The 19,284-nt window shown below is 36.9% G+C and overlaps 1 protein-coding gene across 1 annotated transcript in view; it reads left to right on the top strand.

Moving 5' to 3' along the window:
* The window catches only part of Hcrtr2 (hypocretin receptor 2), an 86,435-nt gene extending 70,782 nt beyond the window's left edge, over nt 1–15,653 (top strand). The window contains exons 5-8 of the mRNA XM_027411401.1: nt 7,090–7,310; nt 10,500–10,621; nt 13,106–13,328; nt 15,599–15,653. Coding sequence (XP_027267202.1) covers nt 7,090–7,310; nt 10,500–10,621; nt 13,106–13,328; nt 15,599–15,653 — 621 coding nt within the window. The remainder of the gene's footprint in view (nt 1–7,089; nt 7,311–10,499; nt 10,622–13,105; nt 13,329–15,598) is intronic.
* Nucleotides 15,654–19,284: the final 3,631 nt, after the last annotated feature.

The raw sequence follows: 19,284 nt of genomic DNA, 5'->3' as shown, positions 1-19,284 counted from the left end.
GTGTGTTTGTTTTTTTCATGCTAGAGGATCAAACTCCCATGTTTTGAGTGACATCTTTGCCACTGAGTGACATATCTTCTGATTGCTTAACATAGCTAAAACTGAACTTAGTTCACGGGACTTTAGAACAGCCTTGTAATGATTCTTCTGTTTCCTAGGCTGTTAACTGATGATAGTTCATAGTAGCCTCAATCCTTTTATTCTTCTAATCAGCACATGTGCAGATGAATGCAATAGAAAAAAATAGTGAGAATTTTAAAAAGTAAGGACCTATAGTAATCAGAGGAATGTTTTTAGAAAAAGTTAGAATATGACAGTTTCTCAAGGAAGAAAAAATATTAATGTACAATACAGCTATGCAGATGTTATATAGACTGAGATTCTGAGGAGCATATCAGATATCAAGATCATCTCCCATTATGTAGTTCTACATATGCTTGCCTATACACTTGCATAAAAATTAGTGTACCTTTAAAACTCGTTAAGAGTAATACACAATTTGTCTTGTTACCATTGTGTCTACAACTGTTACTTGTTGCCTTGCACAAAGAAGGGACTTGAAAAATGTCTTCTAATGTGTAAATGACTCTTGAAACATAAACAATATGCTTATTTATTATTTAAGCTTATATTTCTCAATTTCCAAAACTTTAAAATAAATTCAAATTGTATTACAGGCTTAGAACTAACCTACATTTTTCGATGAAATGTCCCACTTAGTGCAATCCACATGATTTAAAAGATTTGCAGTAAAATGCCTGAGCTGTGAAACTAAAACATTTAAAAAGCAGATTGGAATGGAAATTGGCAAGTTGAGCTGAGCCCACTTTACAGCTGCAATAAAGTAAATTGACCCCAGATGGATAATTAAATAGAACTCAGCTTGAGCAACTCTTGGCTTCTAACTGTTACTGCATCTAAACAGAGTTATCAGGCATGGCATTTGCTATAGGCCACACCAAGAGAGCCATCAAGTGAAGGGTCTATCCTATTTGCTTAAAATTACAAAGATGCATGGATACTGATTTGTACTTTTGAATTAGCAAGTGTAAAATTATTAGTGAGCAAATTCTGTGCCCTTTTCCGACTTTGGTAAGTGCTTCAGTTTTCATTAAAATAAGTAGCTATTGTCTTGCTCAAATCGGTAACTTCTACTTTCCTCTCCTGTAACAATATGATTCAAAGAATTCACTGGCAATGAAACCACAGATTGGTCTCTCAAGATCCTCACATTCAGAAACTTCGTAAGCTTGACTTGCTTGGCTTCTTATGCATACTTCAGTGCTTAGTACAGTTCTTAGCCTTCTCAGAATTAGTAACAGATCATAGTTCTTATATAAACTTCTGTTAATGCATTCCACAGATATTACTAAGTACTTGCATGTCTATGCTAAGTAAGGTAGTAGAGACGAATAATAGTATACTCTTAAGTCAGATGGGATTTTAACTTTCCAAAGACTGAAAGACCTTCCATTTCATGATTGTGTCCATGATCCGATCTACCTTTTATTCACCCACATTTTTAGAGAAGTTAGAATTCATACAGTGATACTGAGTAAGACTAATCAGTCTAGTGTGAGAAAATGGACAGAAAGTCATAGAAGATGAGGAGATGCAGGAAGACAACGCTCAAACTCAACAATGAAATAAAAAAGCAAAAGTAAATGTAACTTCTTAGGTATATTTAAAAATTGCTATAAAGGTATTTTATTTGGAATTTGTTTGTTTATATCCAGACTGAAATACAATTGTGAAAACAACAAAACTGTAAATTCATCTTATAAAATGCATAAGCACATAACTTATAGGAAAGATGAAGGGAGTGCACAGTGATATTGAAAAATATACATTTATGTGTATTAAAATTTGATTAGTATTAATCAGTGTCTAAATTAAGCTGTTTATTGTAACCACTAGAAAAATTCTTTTTTCAAAAAACACCTAGTGAAAGACAATAAAATTTAAATGTTACAGTAGAAAGTAATAAAAAAAATCACTAATGGAGAAATAAAGGAACACAATAGATAAAACATACCTACACAAAAAAATACCAAAATTACAAATGTTGATCAATGTAAATTAGAAAATCTGAACAGACCTACATTAGGAGATGATTAATCAAGATTCTACAAGCACTAAACGTGAAAAGCCACATATGAAAAAGAAGATGAGATTTTTGTCTTTCTGAAACTGAGTTACCTCACTTAATACTTGCCATACCATCTGTGTTCCCATAAATTTCATAGTTACTTTTTTCTTAACAGCCGAGTAAGTTTCAATTCTCTATGTGTGTCACATTTTCATTTGGTTGTTGATGATGATGATGGACAGCTAGGTTGGTTCCATGTCCCTTATTATTGTGAATAATGCAACAACAAATGCAGACATGCAGTTATCTATTTCTACTTTAGAAGATGGAATTCTTTGCTATCTTTGGGTCATATGGCAGTTAGAATTGGGCAACTTAAGAAACCTTGATACTGATTTCCACATTGGTTACACTAGTTTACACTCTCACCAGCAGTGGATAAGGGCACTTCTTTCCCTACAGCCTCACCAACATTTATTGTCATTTGTTTTCCTGATGGTAGTTGTTCTAGCTTGGCTTTTTGTCAACACAGATAGAGTCATTTTGGAAGAAGGAACCTCAACTGAGAAAATTTCCCCACCAGATTGGCATGTCAGTGTTAGCAAAGCTGTGGTGCGTTTTCTTGATTGATAACTAGTGTGAGAGGGCCCTGTTTGCCATGGATGGTGCCACTTCACTGGTGGTCCTAGGTGCTGTAAGAAAGCAAGCTGAGCATTCTACGTGGACCAAGCCAATCAGCCCTACCCCAGAACCTCTAATTCAGTTATTGCTCATGCACCTGCCTTGAGTTCTTGACCTAACTTCTCTTCATGATGGACTGTGATCCCATGGGGACTTACCTCACCAAGTTGTTTTGGATCATAGTGTTTCATCACAGCAATAGAAGACTAAGACAGTAATAATTCTAATGGGGTGAGATGTAGTTTCAAAATGGCTTTAATTTATATTTCTCTGATAGCTGAGAATGTTAAACAGTTTTGAAAACATTTATGGGCCATTTGTGTTTCTTCCTTTGAGAACTAGCTGCTTGATTCATTAGCCTATTTATCAACTGGCACTTCTATGGTTTGGGAATTTAAATTTTATAGTGCATTATTTATTCTATATATCAAGCTCCCTATGTGAGGTTTAGCTGGCAAAGACTTTCATCGTAATCTGTGGGATACCCATTTGTTCTGCTAGTGATTTTCCTTGCTGTGTAGAAACTTTTAAATTTCATAAAGTCTACTTCTTGATTCTTGGACTCTGCCCTGTGGTATTAGAATTCTATTCGGAAAGCTCTTATCTATACCATTGGCAATACCCCAAACAAGTGTATTCCCTACGTTTTACTCTAGAAGTTTCAGATGTAAATTAAAGTCTTCATGTGGGGAAGATAACTCAGCTGGCAAAAAGCATGACATAGTCTTGCAGAAGACCTGCGTTCAGGTCCCAGCACCTATGTTAGGCAGCTCACAACTATCTGTAGTTCCAATTCCAGAGACTTCCAACACTTTCGGCCTCTGTGGGCATGTGCACTCACACACATATATCCACACAGACACACTCATATAGTTAAAACAAAATTTATATCTGAAATTAATGTTCTTGAACATTTTTCATTGATTTTTTAGAAGGCTAATGATGTGGATCTAAGTTCATTCTTCTGCATGTTATATATTCAATTGTATCAATGCCATTTCTTGAATGGGCTGTCCTTTCCCAATGAATGTTCTTGATACCCTTTTCAAATTTACATACCCATTACTGTGTATTTACTTCTTGGTTCTTTATCCTATTTATTTCCCATTTATGTGCCAGTACCATGGTGTCTTTTTTCAGTATGGTTTTATAGTATAATCTGAGGTCAGGCCCTAATGATACCTCCAGCAGTGTTCTTTCTATTTAGGGTTGTTTTGTCTATCCATGATCAGTTGTGTTTACACGTGATTATGACTTTTTGGATTATCTTCTAGTTTTCTGAGGAGTATCATTGGAATTTTGATGGGGATTGTAGTGAATATGCAGATTACTTTTATTCCTATGGTCATTTTCATAAAATTAACTCTGCCAATCCAAAAAAATGAAAGACCCCTCTCCTATCTGACAGCTTGTTTAATTTTTTTAGTATCCATCATTTACATGGTGTTTTGAACTAATAATTATTGTTCACATTTCTTTTACAGTTCATTTTCCTATATCAAAGATGGTTTATACAGTTCATTTACAGTGATGAACATGTCATGCTTGTGGTCTACTTTCCACAGTTAGAAACTACGGAGCCCTCAGTGACATATTGGTGAAAGACCTTCCATAGGGACAAACCCTTGGAATTTATCCTTTCTGATCCTTTTGTATCACAATTGATACTTTCATGTAATAAAGCATGCATTCAAAATTCAAGATTCAATAGTTTAGTCCGCAAATTGCTTGTCTTGCAAGCAGGAGGACAATACTTTAATCCCCAAAAGTCATGCAAACAATCTGGATATCATAGCACATACTAGTAATCCCAGTGTTTGAGAGGAAGAGCCAGGAAGATCCCTAAGGTTAACTAACCAGACAATCTGGCCTGCTTGGCAAGTTCTAGGCCAATGAGAGACCCTGACTAAAGAATAAAATGGATATCAACTAAGGAATTCCAGCCTACATTGTCTTCTGACCTGTAGTACATATATGTAACATGCACATATATGTAAACAAAGCTGGGCACACACATGCATGTGAACACACATGAACACATGCATGCATATAAACATACACACAAAACTGCTTACTCTCTTGTATGTAAATTTTCCAAAGGATTTTTTTACAAATAAAAAATGATGTGTTTTGAAGTTCTGTACAAATTAAATATATGATCTGAAATAGTCTACTTAGTATCTTCTTGGTCAAAATCTATAAAATGAAAATTATAATTTACCTTTAAGGACACATTGAGCATAACTTAAGGTTATGTGCAATTCTTGAGTGTCAGCTGATGTAGTGACTCCCAATGACTTTTTTCCTGCTGTCTTCTGGGGCTTCTCAGGTTCTCTGTACAGTTTGTAAGTGGAGAATGATTTGAAGGATTAAGCATTTTCTGCCTTCAGGCCCCTATCTGAAAGTGGCATTGCCACATTTCTCTTTCTTTTCCCTGCATGGGCCACAACTCTGCCGCCTGTGGCAGTTATTCTTCAAGGGAATGTTTTTGATACTTGAAAATGTCGCCAGGCAGAAGGGCAGAATATCTGCTCTCTCCTTCATTGGAGCATTCAAAAATAGAATAATCTATATGGTTTGATTTAGAAACCACTTCAGGACCACTTCACAGGTACTTAGCAGCTTCTGTGATAGAATTCTTCTAGAACTTTTTAAGTCCATTGCTACTTCTATGAAAGTTGTTTCTAAAACTACTTTTGAAAGAGAGATCCACAGGACTGGAGAGATGCTCAGCAGTTAAGAGCACTAGCTACTCTTGCAGAAGACCTGGGCTCAATTCCCAGCACCCATGTGACAGCTCACAACTATCCACTTAATTCCAGGGATTCCAATACCTTTTTCTGGCCTATGCAAGCACCAGGCATACATGTGATGCACAGATATGCAAGAGAGAAAGACACTCGTATACATAAAATAAAACTTAAATAACCTTTTTAAAGTTTTAAAAAAGAGAATCACAGAAGAGGGAGAATATTTAGCCCTTTATCTCCCAGAGGTTTGGTGAAGGGGCCCTGCCCAATTGTGAGGCGTTTCTGTTGCATGGAAGGTTTTCCTTTGCATCGTTGATCTCTTTAACTAAGTATATGGTCAAGTTTGGTCTCATGTAATGAGATTCATCTGTTTGGACATCAAAGCAAAACTGCATTGTCAAATGAAAAGATTCTCTAACTGACTTTGATCTTGTAGTGTAAACAGCCACGGGTTCCATGCAACCTTCATTCTGAGGGGCCACGGGAACACACTGCTCTGTACAGTATGTAGGGCAGAGATAAAAGTAACAGCTGACTAATTGTAGCAGAATCAAGCTGTCCCGGTGGGGTACTTATTGGCACATCTTATCAAAAAAGGAAAAGGCGCATGCTGGATTTCAGTGTTTTGCTAAGGTCTATCAATTTTCATGAGATTATAATTAAGAAAGTATTGTACTTGGCAGAACTTTATGCTATTATCAACTAACTGAAAATCGAAGAAGAAGCCTATTGTATAACGTAATTACTGCAAATTGTGGCTTTTTGGAATATTAGTGTAAGACCTGGAGGAATTCTCAGTGTATGTGTGTGCTTTCTGAAAGGACAAATTGCAAATTCAGTTTCAGACAATTTTGTAAATGTGAACAGTAAATCACGGAGAATAGTTTGTTTTTGTTCCCTCTATACACAGATTTATTTTGTCAGAATCGGAGGCATAAAACCTCGTTTTCAAAGATGTAATAGATGGTTAGGTGCTATATCTCCCTATGACAGCAGATGGCAGTATCGATGCATCAAAAATTCAGTCAAGTTTTTTGGGGTTGGAATTGTGTGTGTGTGTGTGTGTGTGTGTGTGTGTGTGTGTGTGTGTGTGTGTGTGTGTGTGTGTGTGTGTGTGTGTCTGTGTGTGTCTGTGTGTGTCTGTGTGTGTCTGTGTGTGTGTGTCTCTGTGTGTGTGGCTGTATCTGTATCTGTGTGTGTCTGTGTGTCTGTGTGTTACCGTCCTGTAAATTGATGCGTGTTTAAATTTAGGTGACTCCCGAATCTAGAATATGTAATGAAAATTTATAGTCGGGATTTTCTCAGCATTTGTCTCTCCATATTTTACTTCTGTTTTTGATAAGGGCATGCATTCTCTGTTGTTCTCTTTAGACCTTGACAAAGTTGGTATGCTTTAACACAACAACAAAAGCTTGTTTTTAACTTTTTCCCACGCAAACATCTATTTGTCATTTGACTAGGCCAGTGTTCTGAGCGATGGGAATTCTACACTCCAAACTTCTGTTTCTTAGTCTTTACTTCTATGTGGAATTTTGCTAAGTACCAATGAGGGATGCCCTCCTTTTTCAGATTCCAGGAACTTCTTCTGTGGTTCAGAGAAAATGGAAGCAACCGCAGATGGTTTCTCAGCCCAGAGGGTCTGGACAGCAGAGCAAGGCTCGGATTAGCGCTGTGGCTGCTGAGATAAAGCAGATCCGAGCCAGAAGGAAAACAGCGCGGATGCTCATGGTTGTACTTCTGGTCTTTGCAATTTGCTATCTACCAATCAGCATCCTCAATGTCCTAAAGAGGTAAAGCCCGTGTATTTATTCAAAAATGAAGCAGCTTGACATTTAATTAAGAACTCTCTTCTTTCTAAACAGACAAAACCCTCTCCTAGATACTTTATCTGGCTGGCCAACTCAAGTGATGTAGTTGTCAAAGCACTTAAGGCAACATTAGCCTTCTAGCATGCTCAGAAAGTACTCTTGCTCGGTCAGTGAAGAGTCTCACTTGAATGGCAGATGAAAACAGTTGCTTTCCTAACCTCTTAGGGTTGACTGCTAAGCCGTAGATGGAGAAAACATCCCAATAAAAATTTTGTTTCAGTAACTAATTCCATAAATAAAGTCAGCTACAGTTCTGAGTTCTTTTTCATTCGAATAAATGGGTTTTCCAACTTTGTTTTCAAATATATAAACAACCACATTGCAATCCTTTCTGTAAAAAAATTTTTTCAGGATAAAAAAAGAGATAAGAATACTTTGTTTGGGGCACTAATCAAGAAGAAGTGAAGCATATATTTTCTGTTGAACATTAAACGGAGAGAAGAATGTCCATTTCTTGAATTCATTGGAATTATTCCAGTATCGATGTTAATATCACATATGTATGTTATGTCAATATAATATGGTATAACATATTATGTTATATATGCTACATATTATTATATAACTATAACATATAACATATTTTTACAGTTGGCATTAATGCATAATTTGTTACACTTTAGACAAAACTATGAAATTAAAAAAAATTTGACGAGTGACATGAATAGCTAGCTTCATTGGGAAATATCAAACCTGTTGCACACAAACTGGTCCCCAGGCAACCTTAATTCTGTTTATAACAAACTTCAAACTTAATCTGGAATCTCTCCTGTCCCTTTTCCCAAAGTCTGAGTCAGTATCATACTCCTCACAGCAGAGAACTTTGGGAACAGGTAGAATCAGACAAAGGGTGGTGTAACTAGCTGCAAAGATTTCTTCTCTTAAGGCCATTGTTTTCTATTGTTTAAAGGTGTTTTCAATCAAGAAGTGGAAAATTAACTTTTGTTCAGAAACATTACAGCCTTTCGTGCCTGTATAAGGTTTTGAAAGCTCCTGTTCTTGAGATATGTGTCCTCTCACAAGACATAATTTACCCTCTGCTTCCTGTAATTCCTTACAGAAATCAAATACAAAAGCATTAAGCACTTTGGTGGTTTCTGTTTTCTGATATTAAAAACATCATGAACATGAATGATACTGAAGAGATTCCTCCTTCCTCTCTCCCTCTCCTCCTTCTCCGCCTTTTTCCTTCTCTCCCTCCTCTATTTACTAGTCTAAATCAAATATTTAAAAATGCATTTTAGCACTCTGTGGGGTGCACATTTAAATTTCTTCTATCTCTGCTCTTGTACCCCGCCTAATCATTTCCAGATGCCCTCTTGTCAATAATATTCATCTTCTTATTCTGAATTAAATACCATCCTTTCCTGGGGGGGGGGACCTTAAGTTTAATTTAAAACTTGTTGCAAGTTTTGAGCAATCTACCTGTCTGTATACTCACAAACATTTAACATAATTTTGAAAATTGTTTTTACTGCATACAGTCTTTAAAATATATGTAACATTTAAATTTAGCCTTACCTTGCATAATCTTGTTTTTATTTATTTTTCACACACTTTATAGTTTCACCTTCATTTTCTTGAAATACAATCATTAACCTGGTTGGTTAAAGTTAACTTCCTCAAAGTGGTCTCTAGTTCAGAGATTTTTTTGAACTAGCACTTATGTCTTATTGTATGTTTAATTTGTCCACATTCTTTGACTCTGTGTGTGTGTGTGTGTGTTTTGCAAACTTCTACTACTCTATTGAGTATCACAGAAATTTATATCTATCATGCACCTTTCTCTTTAGAAAGCTACAAATCACATAATCATTGATAGAGCCTCCAGCATGGAACATGTTGTTAGTGGGCATCCTTATTGGATTTATCAAAAGAGAGAGAGAGAGAGAGAGAGAGAGAGAGAGAGAGAGAGAGAGAGAGGGAGATTTCTAAGAATAGAGTGCAGTAGGCTTGTTTTGTTTTCTTTTTAGTGGTGTGTGTGTGTGTGTGTGTGTGTGTGTGTGTGTGTGTGTGTGTGTGTGTGTGTTGCTGCACACATGCCATAGAACAGGTTGGCGGTTAGAGGACAAGAAGAAAATTTATGTGCGCCAGTTCTTGCTTTCCATGTTTTAAAGCAGGCTTGCTCCTTGTTTCTGCAACTGTTCTGTATACTCCAGACAAGTTGGCCTGTGCGCTTCTAGGAGATTTTCCTGTCTCCACTTCCCATCTCACAACATGATTGCTGGGATTACAGACGTGCACCAGTATATCAGCATTTTTATGAGTATTCTGGGAATCTGAACTCAGGTCCTTAAGTCTTTACAGGAAATACTTTTACCCCCTACCTAATCTCCCCACACCAAAGAAAGCAACCTTAACATTGCTCAAAATTGGACTTTGATGCTACTATAATACATTTTTAGTTTAACATAATATATGAGAGCTTGAAACTCACATACCTAAGGACTATCAGAATTTTACCCAAGGAAAACCAGTTATTGCCTGTATACAGAGATATTCATGACGAATTTCAACAAGGCTAGGAGAATTAGAGTTGAGGAAAGATATTCATCAATGCATAAGTGAAAGTGGGAAGAATTTAGCAGTCCAAAATTGGACTGTTAATTGAAATATGTACAATGGTTTAGTAAGTAAGAGCAGACCAGGTTTCAATTCCCAACACCCACATGGCTGCTCATCACCATCTGTAGCTCCAGTTAAAGATGACCTAGCACCCTCTTTTTACCTCTTTTTACCTCTGTAAGTATCAGACATGCACACATGCAGGAACCACCCATACACATAAAATAAATTTTTAAAAATGGACGTGGCAGAATAGCAACAAGGTTAGTTGATCACATCTAGAAACAAGATGACAGAAGGAGAATTCAGCTTCTGTTTTCTTCACAAGAGTTCCCATTCCTGATTCCAGGCTTTTCCTCTGAGCTGATTCACTGAGTTTTTGATTCACTGAGGGGTACCCAAAACCATTCTTAAGAGGAGACTGGACTGTCAGTGCCTGTCAAAGAGTTCAGGGCTGGTTATCGTTGTGAAGTTTGTTCAGTTTTGACTTCAATTAATCATTTAATGATTACTCTCAATTTTCTGTTTCTGTTTCTCTTCCTACAGAGTATTTGGGATGTTCGCACACACCGAAGACAGAGAGACTGTCTATGCTTGGTTCACATTTTCTCATTGGCTTGTATATGCTAATAGTGCTGCAAACCCAATCATTTATAATTTTCTTAGTGGTAAGTTTTCAGGGTTTCTTTATTAAGCCTCTCCTCAAGGGTGGTGCAGTTCTGAAGTAGATGCAGAAGTTAGTTTCTCTTTGAGCTACGATAGCCCCAACTAGAGGGATAGAACTAGGGAAAAAAAATCCTTACTAAGGTAACCCAGAGCCAGAAAGACAAACATAATATGTATTCACTCATAAGTGGATACCCCAGAGAAGCTAGGTAAAAAGGGGAACCGTAAGAGGGAAACACATGGAGGGCCCCAGGAAGGGAAAATAGTTAAGATCTCCTGGGTAAACTGGGAAGGGAATTAAAAAGGAGGGGTTTGGGGATGGGAACAGGAGGGCTCGAGATAACCCAGTCGGGGGAGGAATGGAAAGGAGGAGCAAAGAAAGAGATATCTTGATAGAGAGAGACATTGAGAGGTTAGGGAGAAACCTGGTGCTATGGAAATTCCCAGGAATCCCCAAGGATGACCTTAGCTAAGACTCCTAGCAATAGGGGAGAGGTTGCCTGAACTGGCCTTTCCCCTATAATCAAATTAGTGACTACCCTAATTGTCATCTTAGAACTTACATCCAGTAATTGATAGAAGCAGATGCAGAGATCCACAGCCAAGCACTGGAGCTTAGCTGAAGAGAGGGAGGAGGGATCGTATGAGCAAGGGGGGCAGGTCAAGATCATGATTGGGAAAACCACAGAGACAGCTGACCTGAGCTAGTGGGAGCTTGTGGACTCTAGACTGACAGCTGGGGATCCTGCATGAAACCAAACTAAGCCCTCTGAATGTGGGTGACAGTTTTGTGGCTTGATCTGTTGAGGGGGCCCCTGGCAGTGGGACCAAGACTGGTCCTGGGTACATGAATGGGCTCTTTTGAGCCCATTCCAGTAGTGTGATACTTTGCTCAGCCTTGACACTGGGGAGGGACTTGGTATACCAGCCTTGTTGACTCCCCAAGGGAGGTCTTACCCCCTCAGAAGAGTGGGTGGGGGTGGAATGGGGGATGGAGAGGTAGGAGAAGGGGACTGAGCAATGGGAGATCGGCTAATATGTAAAATGAAAAACAATTTGTTTTACCAATAAATAAATAAAAAGAAAAGGAAGAAAGGAAGGAGGAGGAGGAAAAGGGAAGGAAGGAAGGAAGGAAAAAGGTGAATACATGTTATCTAGCCCTTCAGAGGACATGATCTGATCTGTTTTCTTGTGAGTGTGGGGCCATCCACTGCAGCTTGAGAACCTTCACATAACCATACCATAACTGTGTTGCTATTATCTACATTTTTTTACTATTTTGTTCCCAATTACTTGGCTATTTGTTTATTTCCATTTCTAGCCATGTAGTCATTTTTATATTCGAGAAAACTGTTGATTGTACATTTAATAAATAGTGTGTCTTCCATTTTCATATTGGCTTTTTGGCTTACATGATTTGTCTCAGTTAGATGGAAAGATAATAACAATTAGAAGGATCTATTATAGATCTCAAAAAGTTAAAAAAAATAAAGGATTTTAAGTGTTTGTGCCATGAATATGTAACAAATGCTTGCATCTATTTAATTCCATTTAAGCTTTGACAACTGCGTACATTTACTGAAATATCACCTGGCAATCCAGAAACATAGTTTTTATGATTTTGTGTATTAAAAAAGTTTAATTGGTAAAAGAAAAGAACAACCAATTTTATGTCTTAAAAGTTAAGTTGGTCACTTTTAAAATAAGCACTGCACAGGACTTAGGGCTCTTACCTAGTACTGAGCAGGTGAAACCTGTAAGGAAGTGTGTGGGGGGGAGGCAGGTGTTTGAAGCAGAATGCACAGACCAAGGCAGAGTCCTGGTGTGAGGTGAAACGAGAGGAGGCCATTGTCCTAGGTTCGTAAACAGCCACCACACTTGGTCCTACAGTAGCCTAGTGGGATAACTTAGACACAGAGAGAATAGTTTCCAGCATTGCCCACCAGTCTAACAAAGATGATCATTCTATCTTCTTAAAAGCCTAAGATCTCACTAATAAAGAGGACTTCCTAGGATTTCTCCAGTGGCTCTTTTTTCCTATTTTGTGACACATAGATTGTAAATGGGGGATTTTATTAACTACTTCAATGTCTTTTTCCTGTTTTGCAAAACTCCTTACATTACCAGCATCTTCATCATACAACACATCTCTACTTATTCACTTAAACACAATGTACATTTCATTGCTTTTGAAGCAATTAGGTGTCTGTGCAAACTTTTCCTAAGAGCCATTTAGTATGATAACAGGGTTAAAACCTACCGAGAAACACAGGGGTTTTGATTTTAAAGAAAGAAAACAAACGCCAAGTATTACATAGGAAAATACTTCAGCGTTTAATTTCCTTTCTCTATTTCCCTTATTGATGCAAAATGCTCCACCTCACTGTTCGTTTGGCTCAAGGAAATGACTGATTTGTACCCTGCACACTAGGTGTTGAGCTGTTTATGCATAATTCACTTTCCTTTCATTCTCTCTGGTCTGCCAGGAAAATTTCGAGAGGAATTTAAAGCTGCGTTTTCATGTTGTCTTGGGGTTCATCATCGCCAAGGAGATCGGCTCGCCAGGGGACGCACAAGCACAGAGAGCAGGAAGTCCCTGACCACTCAGATCAGCAACTTTGATAATGTATCAAAACTCTCAGAGCACGTGGTGCTCACCAGCCTAAGCACACTCCCAACAGCCAACGGGACAGGACCGCTACAAAACTGGTAGAACATTTATTGCTATGACGAGGATAACCGACTCAAACTATTCTTTTATACAAACTGTGAACGGAAGTTTTAGTATCCAGTTGATCTAAACCTAAAATTACTTGTCAATCCATTTTTTTTTGATCTATCACTCTTTGGAAATAAGTAAATTTGAAATACTTCTTGAACAGTTTCCTCGAACATGTTATATGTTTAAACTGTAGCTAAATTTATTTTAGGCTATTTCTTCTTAGTTCTGTGAATTGAAGTTTGTGGCAATTAAGGGTTTGAACATTTCTAATTCTTTTTATAACCCTTGGCATCTTAATCTCACAACTCAAAATGGTTGCTAAAATCACTAAAAATTAATCATTTTCTTTCCACTGATAAAGGAAATAACAATGACAACTCAGTTAACAACAGACATATGCTAATTAACAATATTTTTTTGAATTCACAAAAACTATCATTACAATGTGCTTACCTGGGAGACTATTTATGAATCAAATCACATATAATTGGTATATATTCTAAATCTATCTTTCCAAATCACATGAAATATATACTATTAAGCTTAATTTGCCACTAATTTTATTTTTCTTTTACTAAATGATCTCAGGTTTATAACCTTATAATATCTAAGTTTTTGTGCAATACAGAATCAAACTGACTGTATTAAAGTAAAATTTTGCAGCAACTACTAATACATAATCATTTTCATCTCTGGGGAGGATTTAACATTTAAATTAAGAGCTAAAAATCAGATTATTCTATTCTTCAAATTAGGGACAATGAGTTAGTAAGCCTTGCTGGAGCCAGAATGTGACAGTGTGGTAGGCCAGAGGAAGCGAGGGAAGGCCAGGGTTTGAGAAGGGCTGTAGTCCAGTTCTGGGATAAGGTTTAATAGCTTAGCCCTTCCCTAGTAGGTTCCGCTAGGCTACAGTTTAGTTGCCATCACTGAAAACAAACAACTACAAATAAATGAAACAAGGCTTATTGTCATCTAGTGAGGGAGAGAAGCTGAGGGGCATAGCAGACTAGTCACACAACTACCAAAGACAGTGGTCCCCACCACAACACTGGCAGTACTGTTACAACCCCCACCTCAGCCCCATTTAGATATAGTTTGCTCTCTGTGTTAGTAATTCTAACATGCCTGAGGCTTAGAGATGGGAAGTTAGGAAAATAGAAGGCTTGCTACTAACTCATGCACAAGTGGAAAGGATAGAATGTATTTTGTATTAACTGTAATTTGTGGGGTTGGAATAATTGATTATTCAAATTTGTTCTCTGAAAAATTCTTCTGATGCAAGTATCCACTTCTAAATTAAAAGTTTAAAATTATACTTACAAACTTGTTCTTCATCTCATAGTGAGCAGTAGGCACTCTGATTATATCAAAATGGATGTATTGAATATTTAAAAGGGATTTTGTTTGAAAACAATTATATTGTCATTTTGCCTTTTGCCCAACTCTTCATTCTCAGAGAAAATTAATACCACCAAATTATCCATACTTTCTTTTCCAAAGTTTAGGGTTTTGTTACCATGTGCCTTTTAGTACTCTAAGCCAGGACTACCCTCCTATATGAGGTGTATCACAATGAAATGGCTGAATATCGTGATGTTCTATATCTATGAACATGATCCTTACAATGTCTCCTTTTTCCCCTTTTAGAGCTTTGTCTGTCACATGAAAGGAGAGCTGTAATTTTCTGATTGTGATGGCAGTTAGCACTTTAAGATTTGAAGATAACTTCAAATCCTCTTGGTAATAAGCCTTAATAGCCTTGCAGCTCAATAAAGTTGATATAGTGGTCATATCCAATATAATTGAGCTTCATTAATTCTAAGTTGTTAGATAGTATTAGGTCCTTATGTGCCAGGTCTTGTTATATAAACAAGAGGAGAGGCCTTAAGAAGGGGGAGGGTGGAAAAGTGTGAGAAGAGACACGGGTTGGGGAGAGAGAGAAAGAGAGAGGGAGAGTGGAGAAAATGAGTTGTATTGGTATGGTCAATCCAAAGTCAGAATTTGTTTGTGCTACATTAATAATCCTAATGTGGTGTGGTCCCTGGACCATCAACATCTGCATTTTCAAGGAACTAAGAATAAACATGTGCTCCAAACTTACTGAACCGAATGCCTTGGGTTCGGTATCCAGGAATGTGTGTGATTACAATTCTACAGGTGATGATGCAGCTCTTTAACTGTGAGGGCCTCTTCTCTAAATGGTGTCTCCTGGCATCAACTTATTAGCCCATGTGAAATAAAGTCTTTTACTGCACAGGTATCTACAACAGGGAGTACCATCTTCACTGCTGTCGACCTGGCTGGAGGTCTGAGAGAAGAGGCTGAGTGTCCATGTGGAGTCTCGCCCATGTCATCTCAAAGAAATAATGGTTTACAAAACAGTTGCCAAATGTTAAAGAAGATGGATTTTAAGGCACTTATGTGCTTCATAAGTGACCTAGATGACTTGAGATTTTATTAAAACTTCCCAATTACCGATTTTATTTACTAACATTTTTGCTTTATGGAAGTAGTCCATTTTCAAGAATAACTATTGCCTGGAAGATAACTGATGAATTAAATTGGTACATAAATGAAACTCTGGGAGAGAAATCATGAAACATGTATATATTTCTCAACAATAGGGCCCATGAATCCTGAGCGATTAGGATTGATATGGTGACCTTCATAGGACAAATGATTTAAAAAAAACAGGAGGCCCCAAAACAGCAATGCTATTGGGGTGCTTAACTACTTAGCTTATTGTGTGCTAATGACACAAATGAGAAACTATGGGAAAAGTTTATTCTGGAGCTGAGCTATGCTGATCGTTGGACATTTATCTGCCTTTATTTCTATTGTTTTTCAAACCTTCAATGTGACATGTTAATGTCATTAGTTTTGTCACCAATAAGGATGGTGTAATAATTTTATCAATATATATTTGAGATTAATGATTTATGAATTTTTATAATATCATAAAAACCTTGATGTTTTGAGTTCATTCATTTGGGGCTAATTATTATCCCAAGTTTGTGAGGAGAAAAAATGTGACTTCTTAATTTTCCACAATGTGGAATTATTAAGGAGTTATAAACTATTGATAAGTTTAGTGCAAAAATGTTGGGCACAGTAATACTCAGTTTCACCGCAGTGCACATTGCTTCAGGAAGAATAGTACTATGCTTATAAGTGACAATGTGAATGTGTCTAGAGACGATACTAATCATTACTGAAATGAGGGCTATTAGCACTTTGATACAAAGTAACAATATCAGGTTTGCATTAGCTGTGAATAAAACAAAAATCAAATGCATTTCAAAAACCATGGCTAGTCCTCACAATTAGAAACATTTCAATAGAACGTAATTTTCAACAAGCAAAAGCGTAAGTTCCATTAGATTATTTTCAAATAGTTTTCACATTGCTTGAAGCAAAATAATGGGTCTTTGGGGGTCATTAGATAAATAGAAATGTATTAATTTACAATCCATTCTATTACTTCATACAAAGCAGAAAACAAAGAACAGGAACATGAAAAGCACTGTTAGTTCTCTAAGTTCAAAGTGAATGTTTTTCTACAGTTTTCTGCTATTGAAAAGGGGAACAAAAGACTCCCCAACTTGCCACGTATTTCTATTCTTTTAAATTTTCTTTATAGGCTTTGGAGTTATAAAATCTAGTTTTGTCATGAGATGTGTTTCTATTATTGTATCCATGTATGTATCAGCATGTCAGTTGTTTAACAAGTATACATCCAAAGTCCTTTATGCCTGATTGTACTGTGTTTTCATGAAGATCTTTCTTATCAAAACAATGTGATTCTATGTCTCCCAGTGTGAAGGTTGAATTATGTAGTTTTTAAGTAAAATATTACTGAGAAGTCTATAATCACATCTACATTGTCCTGCTGTACTATGTGAAAAATTATGTTGTTGTTCAATACATAAATTGGATATTTGCTCATAATTATTGTCAAATCTTTGCAGTTAAGGATTGAATTAACCCTGGTGCCGTACTTGATGACCAAAATATTTTTCCAATAAGTTTATATAACCAGGGATAATTATGATATAAAAGATTTTTAATATTGTTTCTAAGAGGAGGTACTACAATAAAGGTTAATATTAAATACACAAATATTTCACAAAAGTTATATAAAGCCACAACACACTTATAGAACTAAAAATTGAAGCCTTTATCTGAGTCAGAATTTCCTGTTTGGGGCTTAGAATAATGACTCCCTTAATTTTCAAATTACTATCATAGTCTGCAAGTGCATGAGTTAGTTTCCTCTAGATAATTAAACTTTTAAACTATACCTCTAGTTGGCTCTTCTTTTACACAGTTGATTCTCACAACTTCAGAATCTAGTGTAAATGGTTTAAAATCTTAAGCTCCATTCCTATTTGGAACATTTTGTTTTAACCTTTTTGAAAACATTAAATAATCAGGGTAAACATTTGACTCATAAGGAAGTATGATCAAAGTATTGCTTGACTTCTCCAGAGGAAGAGAGCTATTTTGAAATGAGGTTACAAGAGGAAGTTGCCAGTGGTGAGAATACCATGGGAAAATTCACAGTCACACACTAGACACCAGTCCTGAAGAGAGGACATAGTATCTTGCCTTCCCATTCAAGCCAAAGGCCATGCACCAGGAGTGAAAGAGGAGAACTCATGGAGGGGTTCTCTGCTTCTGTCCACTTTGTCTGATTTTCATTGGTCACCTGCCCTGTTTTTTCTCCAATTCCATCCTTGTCCTGTGCCCCAAAGCCCCAAAGGGATACTCACCACCCTAATATTAATCAACTCCATTAGGCTCTCCTTGTCTCCTGCAGTGAGCAAGGAACAAGTTTCAGAACAAATGAATCAAAGCTCAAGGAAAAAGGAAAAGGAGAAAGGAAGAGGAGATACTTCAGTTTATGCCCAGGAAATGAACATGGAAGTGTTAGTGTCTCTGTGACAGGATGCACAGCTCTGTGCATATACCCAGGAAAAGCATAGCAATGGCTTGTATTAGTTCTCTCTTTAGAAATTTGAGGAACCTTCCTACCAATTTCTACACTGGTGGCATCAGTTAATATTTCCATCAGGAGAGAAAGAGAGTTACTGCTTTCCTACTTTCTTTGCTGTCTGTTTTGTTGGTGATAGAACTTCTGATGGGTGAGATAGAATATCAAAGTAGTTTTCATCTGCATTTCCCTCATGGCTAATGATATTGAGCACTGTTTCAAATATCTGTTAGTCATTTGCATTTCATTTTTTGAAAAGGGGGGTAGTGTTTACTTAGTGTTCAATTTTTTGCTTATACACACATATGTGCATACATACATTATATATACAGGAGATGATATCATACACACACACACACACACACACACACACACACACACACCTGTGTGTGTGTGTGAATACCCTGTCTAATATATAATTTAGAGAGATTTTCTCCCATTCTATCTATTGTTTTGGTGGTTGTTTGCTTTGCTGTACAGAAGATTCTAATTCCATATAGTCCTATTTATTGATCTTTGAGGTTATTTTCTGTTCTACTGGAGTTATTTTCAGGAAGCCTTTGTACTGATATCATAAATTGTTTCTCTCTTTTCCTCTAGAAATCATAGAGTTTGGGGTCTTGGGATAAGTGTTTTATCCATTATGAAATTTTGTTCAGGATGAGATATATGTGTTACGATAAATCTTTCCGCCAAAAGCCACGCGAGTTCTACCACCATGTGAATGGACAAAATAATACAGAGACATATTAGGTACAAATGCTGCTTGGCCAATGACTAGGATTCTCATCTGTTAGCTCAGTCTTAATTATCATAAATCTATATATTTTATAAGACTTATCTTATAGAGAATGCCTTCTGCTGGCACCCTCTGTTGCCAGTGGATCACATTATGCCGCTGGAGGAGAGCAGAGGGGAAAAGGACACTTCCTGTTTCTCCTTGCTTAAAT

Source organism: Cricetulus griseus, chromosome 4 (assembly GCF_003668045.3).
Source record: "Cricetulus griseus strain 17A/GY chromosome 4, alternate assembly CriGri-PICRH-1.0, whole genome shotgun sequence".
NCBI classification, from domain to species: Eukaryota; Metazoa; Chordata; class Mammalia; order Rodentia; family Cricetidae; genus Cricetulus; species Cricetulus griseus.
Note: the sequence above shows the minus strand (reverse complement) of the source record. Positions and strands in the feature narration are given on the sequence as shown.